Genomic DNA, 15,425 nt, shown 5'->3' on the forward strand with positions numbered 1-15,425 from the left:
ACTTATCCATACTTATCCTTTTATTAAGGTATATAAGGTCTATACTTTATACACACACATTCCTGATATTATAACAATACCATATCAGCAGACACTTTATCACAAAAAGTTGCAACAATGCTGAAATTATTATTTAACTGAATGTTACAAATTACTGGGATGTTTTGACAAAGCCATATAACTTACACCCATTCAAAATAAGTTGGTAAAGTGTTTCTTTCCATCATTCTGTTTACGATTATGCTGTTCTTGGCAATTTACAAACATGGCACAAAAAGGGTTGTATTTGCATAGGATGCATACATAATTAGCTTGATGGTTTCCAGTGCACTAATAGCAGTTATTAGATTAGGATACAATAATACTTATTTAGTATACAAATAGATAGATAGATAGATAGATAGATAGATAGATAGATAGATAGATAGATAGATAGATAGATAGATAGATAGATACTATGGATCTTAAAACGATTGAAACCTGTTGAAAATACATGCATAATGCATAAGATGATATGAACACCTACACACCTGCTGAATAAAAGTAAAGTATTTATAAGTGTGCTCTACTTTAAAACACATATACCCTTATCAGTGATTCTGTTATTTGGTAACAATGCTGTAGTGTGGGTTTACAGATTAATTTGTTTATTTAATTATTTATTAATTCTGACAAATTGATTGGCAAACGACTTTAATTTATACTTTTTCCCAAACTAATATATTATTTGAACCTGATGTTCAAGTAAGGATACATTTTTCCCATATTAATAGAAAAATTACCATGCTGAAATATCATGTGTTTATTTGGTAATACTAATAATAATAACATTAAAAAGAAATACATTTAAAAGTCTAGCGGGAGATGGTGAAATACTTTCCGGAGCACAGACTATCCGACTGTCTTTCTAAGAAATAAAATCAGTCTGATACAAATAAACTCACTTGCTGTACTTCTTTAATGATCCTGTTATTTTGGAATATTTTTGTAGTACTGATTATATTCCATAGCGCTGTAATTTTAAGGTAAACCATTTTGCATGTTTTTTACATTTTATCCGTGCCCGCTACACCCTTTTCACTTAACTGCTCTTTCGGCACAATAAGATTGGCATGGAGTTTACCAATCGATGAGTTAGTTACATTTTTCCCCGCCCCTGGTAGCGTTTTATTGGTGAACTCGATGACTTATCTCTAGTGCCCCGCCTTTTTCCTTACTAGCGTATTACTGTAGTAGGATTTCTCAGTTTCCTAGTACCTGTTTGCTTCAGGAAGGTCACTGGGTTTGTTTTAACAGTGACTGGCATGGTTTCGTGTCTGTGGGTATAGATGGCGGAGTACAATCAGACTGGCCTTATGGTCGCCTTGGTTTTGTTTACAGTTTTGACCGTGCGGGATATCTATTTGGGCAAAACAACAGTTCAACTGCAAGAGGCCAAAGACAGCAGGGGCCTAAAGCCGGAAAAGGAAAAGCAAGAGGAGAAAGAACCACACATTGCAGCTAAGCAGAGACTGTACTCCGGTCCTGTCCTTAAATTTCAGTATTGGTAAGTAGACGGCTAAGCCAAGAGTGCCGAAAGAAATGCACGTGCTTCATGTGTGCAATTTAAGCATATTTAGTATGTGACACATTAAGTAGCACAGATAGAATCCTGAGTGACAAAACGATTCATTTTGTTGAAATATATTGCTTATAAAACCATCAGTGGCGTGATGTTATTTAAAATGACTTGCCAGGAAAATTCGTGTTTTTTTTGTAATGTGTTAGAATTTTTAACATGTTTCATCCCTTCAGGTATGTATAAAAGCAACTGTTTTTCAGTTCATTGGCACCACTGTGTAGCTATTTATTTATTTTTTAAATATTTGTGCAGTAACAGAAATTATATCATAAACAAATGTATTGAGAAGAAAAAATATTACACATTCAAATTTCCATCCTCGTGTTGCTTCAAATGTAAAACCTATGCATAGCTCTTTCCTAGTCATTTAAAAAAAGTTTAACTGAACATGTGGAATTGGTCTCTAACCAAAACATCCCTTAAAATGAAAACCAGCACTTTGTGTGGTGTTATTCTGCACTGTTTGAAAAATGCTTTGTCATCTCTGTACACGTGACTGTTAGCTATAGGTGCGCTTCTAAGAAACGTCCTTAATATACCGGTAAGTATGTATTTGCAGATGATGCAGAGTTGAGAGTTACAATTAATCACATTAACATAGGGAATTAAAACTATATGCCTGGTGAAATATTTAATGATATGAAATTAATCAGTTATGAGAGAGATGCATAGCAGCTGAAGGCATGCAATGCTTATGTAAAATGTTAAATATGGAAATCAGGTTATATAAAGGATGTTGAATCTAGAGTGTATGAAATCAGGTGACAGAAACATTTAAAAAAATCAGAGTAAATGAAAGATTTATCTGTGTACAACAAGGATACCTGTGTAAGTTGTAGAGGTGCAATGATATGCACTGGTACCTCCTGCCCTGGTAGTTGTACTGATGGACTGTGTAGTCTGCTAATCTAGTGGTCGTCAGGCCAGGAGAAAAAAATTAGTACACTTTGTTAATGGTCAATAGCAGCCCATGCCTCAGGTACAGTCATCTATGTTGTATTATGAGCGATATGTGTGGCAGACATTGTCATGGATGTTAAAACATAAGCAGAAAGCATATGGTTACTGGCATTTTGTGATGTTTCTATGTAACGTGTATGAGACCCATCCAGGGGTCATTATGATCTGGTTATATTGCCTTTTTAATTTGGACCTACCATGCAGTTGAGTAGTTACATTTGTAAGCACAAGAAATATCAGTCTATTTCTAGACAAAGTAAATTAAGTCATCGTATTGTGAGGACCAGGCATCTATTCCAGCAGTATTAGGTTGACTATGCAGCATTAAATTCTGACAGTCTATCACAGGGCACATTCACAATCGCATTCAGTTGCACATAGCCATTCTTGTGTCCAGTTCATTTAACATGCATGTCTTTGGAGCAAGGGAAAATTCAAACTTGTGCTTACCAACGTAACACTTGGCATAGCCCATGTCCTCAAAAAAGGTAGTTCTGAGAGTAGGGATGCACCGATACCGAAACGGGTATCTGGTATCGGCCTCGATACCACATTTTCTAAAGTACTCGTTAAAAGTCCCCCGATACCGGGGACCGATACCACGGTCTGAGAAATGTCTATGTTTGAGCGGCGTGTAAGGGGTTAATCACAGGCGCCGAGTGCCCGCCCCCAGGCCCCGGCTGCAGCTCAGAGCGGGGAGAAGGCGAGGCGAGACATGTCAGCCGTGTGGAACTATTTCAAAATGAATGAAGACGACAAAACAAAGGCGGACTGCAAATTGTGCTCAGCGAAATTGTCCAGAGGAGGCTCAAAAGGTAGCGCATTTAACACAAGTAATTTAATCAAGCACCTTAACACCCCAACACGACAACGAGTACAAAGAGTTTACCCACGCTTCTAAACCAACACAACCCACACTGCAGCAAACTCTTGCAAGACGAGAGAAAATGTCCAGAGACAATCCACGTGCTGTGAAAATAACACAGGCAATTATCGAGTACATTGCATTGAGTGACCGGCCACTCTCGGAGGTAGAAAATGTGGGATTCCTGCGTCTCCTCCATGTTCTGGAGCCCAGATATGATGTCCCAAGCCGCCGCTACATGACTGACACGGAGCTGCCTAAACTACACGACTCCGTGAAAAAACATATCCACAGCCTACTGCAAGCCTCCTCTGCGTTTAGTTTCACCACGGATATTTGGACAAGCAGTGTTAGCCCCGTGTCGCTAATTAGCCTAACCTCCCAGTGGATAGACGAGAGTTTCACGCCGCAACGAGCCATATTACATGCGAAACAATTCCGCGGCTCGCATACCAGCCAGGCTATAGCGCATGTGTTTGAGGACCATGTTGTCCAAAGCGGCAGAGTTTACAACAAACTGAAAAAAATACTTGAGTTGCACTGTCACTGTTTAAATTTTTTTTTTATAATCATTTATTCTGTAGTATGTTGCATACAACATGCTTTTCATTTTAAATAAATGTTCTTAATTCCAAACTAGTCCCTTTTTTTTTTGTTAAATTATATGACTAAAGCTGTTACCTGTAAATTTAAATCATGTTTTTATTAAGTACTCGGTATTGGCGAGTACTGAAATGCAAGTACTCGTACTCGTTTTCCAAAAAAGTGATATCGGTGCATCCCTATCTGAGAGCAAATGGAACACTTGCTTGTTTTTAGTTGAGTGCAGCTAATGCAATATCAACTTGGTATACATTACCTTTGTTGACAATAGTAAACGATGATCTGGTGAATTTTGAAAACACATTTTACAGTGTAATTTTAGAAAATTCCAAAATGCAGGCCTGTTAGCATAGCAACAATATTTCTTTAATAAGTAATATATATAAAAAATACAGGATGAGTCAAAATAATGTTAACATTTGAATGGCAGTAACAATTTATTCACAAAACATACTTCATATGTGCAAGATGATTTACAGGAATGTCTCAACCTATTCGACATCACGTTCAACACATATGACATATGTGGAACATAAATTGTCCTCATAAATTGTATATACATAGCAGTACCATTAGTGTTAACATAATTTAGACTCGCTGTGTGTGTGTGTATGTATTATGACGTGTGAGTCTTGCACCCTAAAGATGAGCCTGACTCTCGGTACTTTAGCAAAACCAGCTTTATTCAATTCCAAACTTGAACAGGAAGGTTATTTATTATAGTGGAATCTACCATTCTACTATATACAGACACAGCAAATAGGCAGGGCCAGGTCAGTGGCCAAGTTATAATGTTCCCTGCATGATCCATCTGGCGACTGTCACTTTACGCATGGCAGTGGTAAGCTTGTAGTTGTTTCTTTGGTGCTGTGAATCTGTGGTTGCCTTGGCAAAAAGAAGCAACCCTGTTGTCCCATTGGTGAGGGTCTCAGAAGAGGCAATCACACTTCTGTGTGCCATCCTGTTGGGGAGGGTCTCAAAAGAGTTCAGAAGTCTTCCATCCCTCCTCTTAGCTTTGTCCACACCAGTGTGGGCAAGCGACCATCCAAGCCAGGCTTGGCCAGGTGTGAGAGAACATCAGGATTGATGTGTGCAGCCCCGGGATGGTGGCGAACATCAAAAGCAAATGCTTGTAAACTAATAAACCACAGAGTGAGCCGGGCATTTGTATCCTTCTGTCTGTAGAGCCACTGGAGCTAAGCGTGGTCAGTCACTAGGGTAAACCACCATCCCCACAAGTAGTACCGGAAAGTTTCCACAGTCCACTTAATCGGTAAACATTCTTTCTCAATGGTTGAGTAATTGCTCTCCCTGGGAAGCACTTTCCTACTGAGAAACACGATTGGGTGTTCTTCCCCCTCAAAACATTGTGAAAACACTGCTCCTAAACTGAAAACACTTTCATCCGCCTGCAGAATAAATTCCCTTAAAGTCTGGATTTCACAGAACCAGGAATGAGGATAAAGCAGACTTTAGGTCTGAGAAGACTCTTGTCATAGGTATTGGTCCAGATAGATAGATACTTTATTAATCCCAAGGGGAAATTTACATACTCCAGCAGCAGCATACTGATTTAAAAAAAAAAAAATATTAAAGAGTGATTAAAAATGCAGGTATAACAGACAGTAACTTTGTATAATGTTAACGTTTACCCCCCGGGGTAGGATTGAAGAGTCGCATAGTGTGGGGGAGGAATGATCTCCTCAGTCTGTCGCTGAAGCTGCTCCTCTGTCTGGAGATGATACTGTTCAGTGGATGTAGTGGATTCTCCATGATTGACAGGAGCCTGCTCAGCACCCACCGCTCTGCCACGGATGTCAAACTGTCCAGCTCCATGCCTACAATAAAGCCTGCCTTCCTCACCAGTTTGTCCAGGCTATGCTGCCTCCCCAGCGCACCACCGCGTAAAAGAGGGCACTTGCCACAACCGCCTGATAGAACATCTGCAGCATCTTATTGCAGATGTTGAAGGATGCCAGCCTTCTAAGGAAATATAGTCGGCTCTGTCCTCTCTTGCACAGAGCATCAGTATTGGCAGTCCTGTCCAATTTATCATCCAGCTGCACTCCCAGGTATTTATAGGTCTGCACTCTCTGCTCACAGTCACCTCTGATGATCATGGGGTCCATGAGGGGCCTGGTTCTCCTAAAATCCACCACCAGCTCCTTGGTTTTGCTGGTGTTCAGTTGTAGGTGGTTTGAGTCGCACCATTTAACAATGTCCTTGATTAGGTTCCTATACTCCTCCTCCTGCCCACTCCTGGTGAAGCCCACGATAGCAGTGTCATCAGGGAACTTTTGTACATGGCAGGACTCCGAGTTGTATTGGAAGTCCGATGTATATAGGCTGAACAGGACCAGAGAAAGTACAGTCCCCTGCGGCACTCCTGTGCTGCTGACCACAATGTCAGACCTGCAGTTCCCAAGATGCACATAATGAGGTCTGTCTGTAAGATAGTCCACGATCCATGCCACCAGGTATGAATCTACTCCCATCTCTGTCAGCTTGTCACTAAGAAGCCGAGGTTGGATGGTGTTGAAGGCGCTAGAGAAGTCCAGAAACATAATTCTTACAGCACCACTGCCTCTGTCCAAGTGGGAGAGGGACTGGTGTAGCATATAGATGATGGCATCCTCCGCTCCCACCTTCTCCTGGTATGCGAACTGCAGAGGGTCGAGGGCGTGGCGGACCTGTGGCCTCAGGTGGTGAAGCAGCAGCCGCTCCATGGTCTTCATCACATGTGATGTCAGAGCGACAAGCCGGAAGTCATTCAGCTCACTAGGACGTGATACCTTTGGGACTGGGGTGATGCAAGATGTTTTCCAAAGCTTCGGGACTCTCCCCTGTTCCAGGCTCAGGTTGAAGATGCCCTGTAGAGGACTCCCCAGCTCCAACGCACAGGCCTTCAGCAGTCGTGGCGATACTCCATCTGGACCCACTGCTTTGCTGGCACAAAGTCTCCTCAGCTCTCTGCTTACCTGGGCTGCTGTAATTGTGGGTGGGGGGAAACTCTCTCCTATGCTGGTATCAGCAGAAGGATGGGTAGAGGGTGCAGTACTCCAAGGTGAGAGTAGGTTAGGTTGGTCAAACCTGTTAAAGAAGTTGTTCATCTGGTTTGCTCTCTCCACGTCTCTCTCGATGGTGGCATTCAGCAGTCGTGGCGATACTCCATCTGGACCCACTGCTTTGCTGGCACAAAGTCTCCTCAGCTCTCTGCTTACCTGGGCTGCTGTAATTGTGGGTGGGGGGAAACTCTCTCCTATGCTGGTATCAGCAGAAGGATGGGTAGAGGGTGCAGTACTCCAAGGTGAGAGTAGGTTAGGTTGGTCAAACCTGTTAAAGAAGTTGTTCATCTGGTTTGCTCTCTCCACGTCTCTCTCGATGGTGGCACCCCGCTTCGAGCTGCAACCAGTGAAGATCTTCTTCCCACCCCACACTTCCTTCATGCTGTTATACTGCAACTTCTGCTCCAGCTTTCTCCTGTACTGCTCCTTCACCGCCCTGAGCTGGACTCTGAGTTCCTTCTGCACGCGCTTGAGCTCATGCTGATCACCGCCTTTAAAAGCCATTTTCTTCTGGTTCAGAAGGCCCTTGATGTCACTTGTAATCCATGACTTGTTGTTAGCATAGCAGCGTACTGTTCTTACTGGAACTACAATGTCCATACAGTAGTTGATGTAGTCAGTAGTGCAGTCAACAACCTCCTCAATGTTCTCACTATATGATCCCTGCAGGATATCCAAGTCCGTAGTTCCAAAACAGTCTCTCAGAGCCTTCTCTGCCACAGGGGACCACTTCCTGAATGTGCATGTGATTGTAGGTAGCTCATTCACTCTTGGTTTATAGTGAGGCTGAAGCAGAATCAGGTTATGATCTGCTTTCCCAAGCGCAGGCAGTGGGGTGGCGTTGTATGCGTATTTAACGTTTGCATACAGTAGGTCAATAGTCCTATTTCCCCTGGTGTTACAATCCACATACGGGAGAAGGCAGGTAATGTTTTGTCCAGTGTCACATGGTTAAAGTCTCCAGCGATTAGCACAAGCGCCTCGGGGTGCTGTGTTTGCAGTTTAGCAACAGCGGAATGGATGATGTCACCCGCTATCTCCACGTCCACCCGAGGAGGGATGTAAACAATAACAATGACGTTTCCAAACTCTCTGGCCAAGTAATGGGAACGCTGACTTATGGCCAACAGTTCGATGTCCCTGCAGCAAGTGGAGATTTTGACGTTTACATGTCCAGACAACATTACGGTCTTCCTTCCCTTTGTCAAGACAGTGAGGGGGGCAGCTCGATGCACAAAATTGTGAATGAACCGCCTGTAATATCCTGTGAGCCCAAGGAAAAGCACAAACCTGCCTGTGTTTCGGGACGCAAGCACCTCCCCCACCTTGTCCATTTGTGGCTTGAGCAATCCTTTCCCCATGGAATATCCCAAATAATGGGCTTCTGACATACTCAGTCTGCATTTCTTAAGGTTAGCTGTCCGCCCTGCCAGTCTCAGACTCTCAAGCACCGCCTGCAGGTGAACAATATAAGATCTCCAGTCATTACTGAAAATGACTATCATTTTAGATATGCTCCTGCGTATGTGGAATGGGGACACAGGATCCGGTCCATCATCCGCTGAAAGGTCAGTGGTGCTCCATGGATACCGAAAGAGACCCTTGTAAATTTAAACAGCCCGTCTGGAGTGGCAAACAGAGTCTTCTTGCAACTGGACTCTTCTTCCAAGGGCACTTGCCAATAACCCTTTGTGTGATCTAGGGTGGTAATATGCGAGGTCTGTCTGAGCTTTTCCAACAAGCCATCCACACGCAGCATCAGGTATGTGTTAAATTTAGAAATTTTATTTAACCTCCTAAAATCAATACAAAACCAAACTGAACCATCAAGTTTGGAGACAAGAACAATAGGGCTTTGCCTCTCGCTTTTGCTTTCAAGAATTGCACCCATCTTGAGCATCTATTGAACCTCATATATCACCTTCCTTGTTGCCTTCGGAAGGCGATACAGGGGCACATGTTGGTTTCTAGTACACAAAGAGCAGTTAGCAGATTATGACAGTAATTTGCATTAAATAAACATGTCTGACACTTCAACAGATAATTCTGATGCTAGCTATCATGGCTACAAGAATACTTATTTAGTATACAAATAGATATTTATCAGAACTATGGTTCTTAAAACTGAAAAATAAAGCTGAAAAATGCATGTAAGATGAGATATGAACGCCTACACACACACACCTGTAACATCTGAAAAGAAAGTAATGCATTAATAAGTGTGCTCTACTTCAAAACACATATACCCTTAACAGTGATTATATTATTTGCTAATGCCACACTGTAGTTATTTGTTTATTTACTTATTTATTAATTCTGATAAATTGATTGACAAATTACTTTAATTTATACTTTTTCCCCAAACTAATACATTATTTGAACCTGATGTCAAGTAAGGATGCATTATCCCCATATTAATAGAAAAATTACCAAACACGGCTGAAATAGCATGTATTTATCTGGTAATACTAATAATAATAACATGAAAAGCAATAAATTTAAAAGTCTAGCAGGAGATGATGAAATACTTTCCAGAGCACAGATTACACCACTGTCTTTCTAAGAAACAAAATCGGTCTGTATATATACTGTATGTAAATAATATATACAGTGGGGCAAAAAAGTATTTACTCAGCCACCAATTGTGCAAGTTCTCCCACTTAAAAAGATGAGAGAGGCCTGTAATTTTCATCATAGGTATACCTCAACTATGAGAGACAAAATGAGCAAAAAAATCCAGAAAATCACATTGTCTGATTTTTTTTAAAGAATTTATTTGCAAATTATGGTGGATAATAAGTATTTGGTCACCTACAAACAAGCAAGGTTTCTGGCTCTCACAGACCTGTAACCTCTTCTGTAAGAGGCCCCTCTGGCCTCCACCCGTTACCTGTATTAATGGCACCTGTTTGAACTCGTTATCAATATAAAAGACACCTGTCCACAACCTCAAACAGTCACACTCCAAACTCCACTATGGCCAAGACCAAAGAGCTGGGGTTCCACGCAAGATCTCACCCCGTGGGGTCAAAATGATCACAAGAATTCTGGGACCTAGTGAATGACCTGCAGAGAGCTGGGACCAAAGTAACAAAGGCTACCATTAGTAACACACTACGCCGCCAGGGACTGAAATCCTGCAGTGCCAGACGTGTCCCCCTGCTTAAGCCAGTACATGTGCAGGCCCGTCTGAAGTTTGCTAGAGTGCATTTGGATGATCCAGAAGAGGATTGGGAGAATGTCATATGGTCAGATGAAAAAAACTCTACTCGTCGTGTTTGAAGGAGAAAGAATGCTGAGTTGCATCCAAAGAACACCATACCTACTGTAAAGCATGGGGGTGGAAACGTCATGCTTTGGGGCTGTTTTTCTGCAAAGGGACCAGGACGACTGATCCGTGTAAAGCAGGCATGTCAAACTCACTACCATTGGTGGGCCGCTTCGACTGCCATACAAGCGTCAGTGTAACAAATACTATTATACAAAGTTACTGTAGCTTTCTTTCCAATACTGAAAAGTTTAAAGAAAAGCAATTTATTTCCATACAATCTCCGTACAACAGCGTACAATTAAGAGTCTTAGTCTTTTAGCTAGGTCCTTATATTACTATATTATATTCATTGCTTATATAGGAGCCTTACAGTGTGAGATTTATTTGTTTTGTCCCGACACTTGGCATCTCTTGTTAGTAACCAGTTCATCAATATCAGGCTTGAAATCTTGTGCAGCTGCAACTTTTATGAGGGATGAAAGGTGCCCGACGGTAAGTCTTGAGTGATGTGGGGTTGTGGTAGCTTTCATTAATGAAAACAATTGCTCACAAAGGTAAGTGCTTCCGAACATTGACAGTACTCTCGATGCCACCTTAAGGATCTACACATACGAGGGTGGCAGGTAAGCATACAAGTCTGGCACACCAACTTCGTTGTATTTTGCCTTCAGAGTAGAATCTGACTGCAGTTCAATCAATTCCATTTGGATATTCTCAGGCGCATTCTCAACGTTGTAAGAGTATGGTGACGTAAACAGCACATAGTCCTGTTCGTGTGAACTGAAATCACGAAAACGCTCACTGAATTCATTGCTCAGTAATTCAAGTTGGAAAACAAATCCTCCAAAAATCTAATTTTACTTAATACTAAGTTTACTTCAAAGTTTATATTGTAAAATAAGATGATATGCAAAAAGCACCCTGACCTACAATAATTTTACAAACTCAAAATCACAAAAATTTGTTAATAAACAACTCGCCAACTTCTCGCGTCCACTTCAGATCTTCAGCTGTAGTCTGCACTAACTGTTCGTTACAATACCAGCACAAAATTACATAAAAACTAGAGCAAAAAAACGTGAAAATATGCGAGCTATTACTACTCGTGATGGTCAGTTCTGCCCAGTGGCCAGTCTCAGCAGCCCAGTCAGTAGCGGTTCTAGGCTCGTGGCGGCCCTGGGCAGAGAAAGAATCGGTGTACCTTCGCCCGTCCGTTGTGGACACTGCATAGCCACCTTGTGCTCAGGATATGCTTCTATATGCGCGTGTCCATAACTTGAAAACCAAGTGGCGGCCCATGATATTCTCATTACGGCAGAACGTTATAATACTACATATAGCTTACTGATCCAACTTGAGCGACATTAGTAAATACAGCGTACTAATTAACAAGAAACACAGTGTTTTTCGGCCACATTGCTGTCAGCTGTGTCATTATTTTCTCTTTCTGCTTTATATTCAATATATATTGGCGTGGCGGCCCTGTGCAGGTGCACAGTTTACACATGCCTAAGGTTGCCCCTGCTGCAGCCTAGCACTTCAGTTGTGACGTTGCGGCTCATTAACTTTGGTCAAGGCTCGTGGTTATACTAGCAGATGACATTTCCGGTACCATAATGCTATGGGAAAACGCGCTTTTGTCAGAAGGCAGAAGTAAGAAAAATCAATAAGTAACGCCGAAGATGCAGAATGATTCAATCATAAACGATAGTAATCATTTTGTACAAGTTTAGTGCTAACTAGGATCTGTCAAGCGGGCCACACAGATAACTGTTATGGGCCGCATGTGTTTGGCATGCCTGGTGTAAAGGAAAGAATGAATGGGGCCATGTATCAGCAAGGGCATTGAAGATGAAACGTGGCTGGGTCTTTCAGCATGACAATGATCCCAAACACACCGCCCGGGTAACGAAGGAGTGGCTTCGTAAGAAACATTTCAAGGTCCTGGAGTGGCCTAGCCAGTCTCCACATCTCAACCCCATAGAAAATCTTTGGAGGGAGTTGAAAGTCCGTGTTGCCCAGCGACAGCCCCAAAACATCACTGCTCTAGAGGAGATTTGCATGGAGGAATGGGCCAAAATACTAGCAACAGTGTGTGAAAACCTTGTGAAGACTTACAGAAAACGTTTGACCTCTGTCATTGCCAACAAAGGGTATATAACAAAGTATTCAGATGAACTTTTGTTATTGACCAAATACTTTTTTTCCCCACCATAATTTGCAAATATATTCTTCAAAAATCAGACAATGTGATTTTCTGGATTTTTTTTCTCATTTTGTCTCTCATAGTTGAGGTATACCTATGATGAAAATTACAGGCCTCTCTCATCTTTTTAAGTGGGAGAACTTGCACAATTGGTGGCTGACTAAATACTTTTTTGCCCCACTGTATATCTTTTGATTGTGCATGATGTTAATGGAGCAATGTAAAATTAAAAAAAAAAAAATGAAGCTCAATATGGATTTTGAATGGATTTTGGGGAAAAGCTCTGTCCGCTTGTCACCTGGAATTGCAATAAATGGGCTTGGAATATGAATTAAAACTTTAGTTCTTTGTTATTTTGATATTTTTATTTTTATATTTGCAATTCATGCTGGCTTGCTGCTGATATGTTCATTTTGTAATGGGAATCATCTTTGTGAATTTGGAGTGTATAGAATTGTCCAGTGTGTATCTTTTATATACATTTATGGAGCCTGAAAGATAGTTTTGCATAGTGGCATAATATAGGGGTTTGTTTAATGTCTTCAGGTTGTTCCTTAGCTTTGGTTAGTTTTAGTTCATATCATCTCACGTATTGCTTTTGGGATATGATGTAATGATAATGAAATCTGATGCAAGTTAAATGTGTTGATAATCAATCCTGAGTCACTGAAAAATGCTGTTACTCTGTTACCAGTGAACTGAAATGTTTCAGCATTGTTACTAAAAAATGTTCATGTTTTTGTGTTTTTTTTTTTTTTTTGTTTTTTTTTTTTGTGTGAATATAGTGTATTCAGAATTACAATGGTTTACTAATTCATGCACTTTCAGAGTTTGATTAATACTGGACACTTTATAGTGAGAGTAGGTATTTGTGACTGTATAATGCTTAGTTAAGGCAAGTTTTTCAGCTTTTCAATTATAATGCACAAATAATCATATTTGTAGCAATTCAGACAGCACATTTTAATGAAGTAAAACTTTATGAACAAAACTAATTCATAATGAAGAGAGCAATGACAACAACAGCTACCATGTCAGAAATTTAATAAGGCAAAAATACATGCATATAAAATATTATAGAAGCTTTAACATCAGAGCTGCATTTTAAATTTAATTGACATTGCTGAGCACTAGGGCTAGTGAAACTAAGAACCAATTCATATGACAGTGTAACAATACACAATATTGTTTTGTATCGTTTGATATGGGGCTGTTGGCTTGTAATGTGGTGAATGAAACAACACAATGTAGATGTGAGTAAATAAAGTATTGTTTCTTGTATTATGTGAGATGTGTTTAAAATTTTATAGGAGTGGAGCCCCTTCTTCCTCTGAAACACCACCATTCTTCTTTTTTTACAGAACCAGATACAAGAGACAAAAGTGTATACTCTTGAGTTTCAAGTCATACTACTTGGGGAACTAAAACATGTTTGGAAGTGCTTTGGCTTTCCTCTATTTTGTGACTGTGAAGAATCAAGTGGCAATTCATAACTTAGCATGCCCATTATGTCACATGAGAGTGGCATGCACCTGTGTTGATATTAAAAAACATAGACAAAAGAATAAAGCAGCACAACCTGAGGCAGCTTCAATCAATTGATTCAGTTAGGGCTAAAGAGTCCTTTGTGGCAGTTGAGATATCTCTGGTTGCTGATGTGAGACCATACTCAGTAGTGGAGTATGCATTATTCAGGAACATGCTGCATGTGCCACATTACAACATTCCATCTCAGCAACATTTTAGTTTAGCAATAATTCCTATATTCTACAACAAGACAAAAGTACAACTTGAAGACTGTCAGAAGTGCAAACTGCCACTCTTAACTACAGACTGTTGAATGTCTTGGGGTACAGAGAGGCTACCTGACTGTGGCAGCACACTACCTTACAGAAGAATGGAAATTAAAAATCTACTTGTTTCAGGTATACCCCCTTGAGAGTTATACTAGTGAGTGGGTTGTCTGGAGAGCTAACAGAGGCAGTAGCAGTGTGGAAGCTAAGGAAAACAAATGCGATTGTATTTATAACCCATGACAATGTCAAAAATATTGTGAATGCAATAGGAATTTTTGGTGTGTGCTCACAAATGGGATGTTTTGTACATGTTAATAAATAAATATCCCAGAAAGCAGTGCTGGAGAGCCAGATTTTTCATATGTCATATGTATATGTGTATATATCTATCTATTATGAAAAGAAATCCTGTCCTGGAAAGCAAAAAGCAAGTCTACGATATGTGATCTTCTTGTAAGACATTTTAAAGACCCACGAGACCAAAGACACGCCCTACTTACAATCTATCAAATAGGACAATAGGCAGCAAAACATACAGTCTTGTGAAGGATTTGAACACACACAGATCCAGGGCTCCCAGCGCATATAAAGCTTATAAGGTACATTATAAATTAAATGTCGACATCTAAGCGAAGAAGAAAGCAGCGTGGAGAAAAGAGACTCAAATGCTTTGGACAGAAAAAAGAGCAAAAAAGAATAATTGAGGTGCAAATTCAGAAAATAAGGAAAGTAATTATCAGCCCGGAACAAGTGGAATTGGAAAAAAAAACATGTCCAATCTGGCTCAGAATTAAAAGACAATGAGTAAAAGAAAGTAGAACTTCATAAAGACGTTTACAAACGTTGACGTTAAACACATGCAGAGCAGGTTAGAGACTATGAAACCAGGAAAATTAGAAAGGCTCAAAAAAAAAAAAAAAATGTGGAGAAAGTTAAAGGATATGAAAGTAGGAAAATTAGAAAATATAAAAAAAGGAAAGTAAAGAGCGCAAACGAACAAACTGCCTCATTTAACTTTGCACCAGTCTAACTTTGGTT

The 15,425-nt window shown here is 40.5% G+C and overlaps 1 protein-coding gene across 1 annotated transcript in view; it reads left to right on the top strand.

Annotated features, from left to right (window-relative positions):
- Positions 1–1,201: 1,201 nt before the first annotated feature.
- selenot2 (selenoprotein T, 2) overlaps positions 1,202–15,425 on the top strand; it is a 40,412-nt gene continuing 26,188 nt past the window's right edge. The window contains exon 1 of the mRNA XM_028815932.2: positions 1,202–1,546. Coding sequence (XP_028671765.1) covers positions 1,329–1,546 — 218 coding nt within the window. The 5' untranslated portion in view covers positions 1,202–1,328. The remainder of the gene's footprint in view (positions 1,547–15,425) is intronic.

Source organism: Erpetoichthys calabaricus, chromosome 12 (genome assembly GCF_900747795.2).
Source record: "Erpetoichthys calabaricus chromosome 12, fErpCal1.3, whole genome shotgun sequence".
Classification (NCBI taxonomy): Eukaryota; Metazoa; Chordata; class Cladistia; order Polypteriformes; family Polypteridae; genus Erpetoichthys; species Erpetoichthys calabaricus.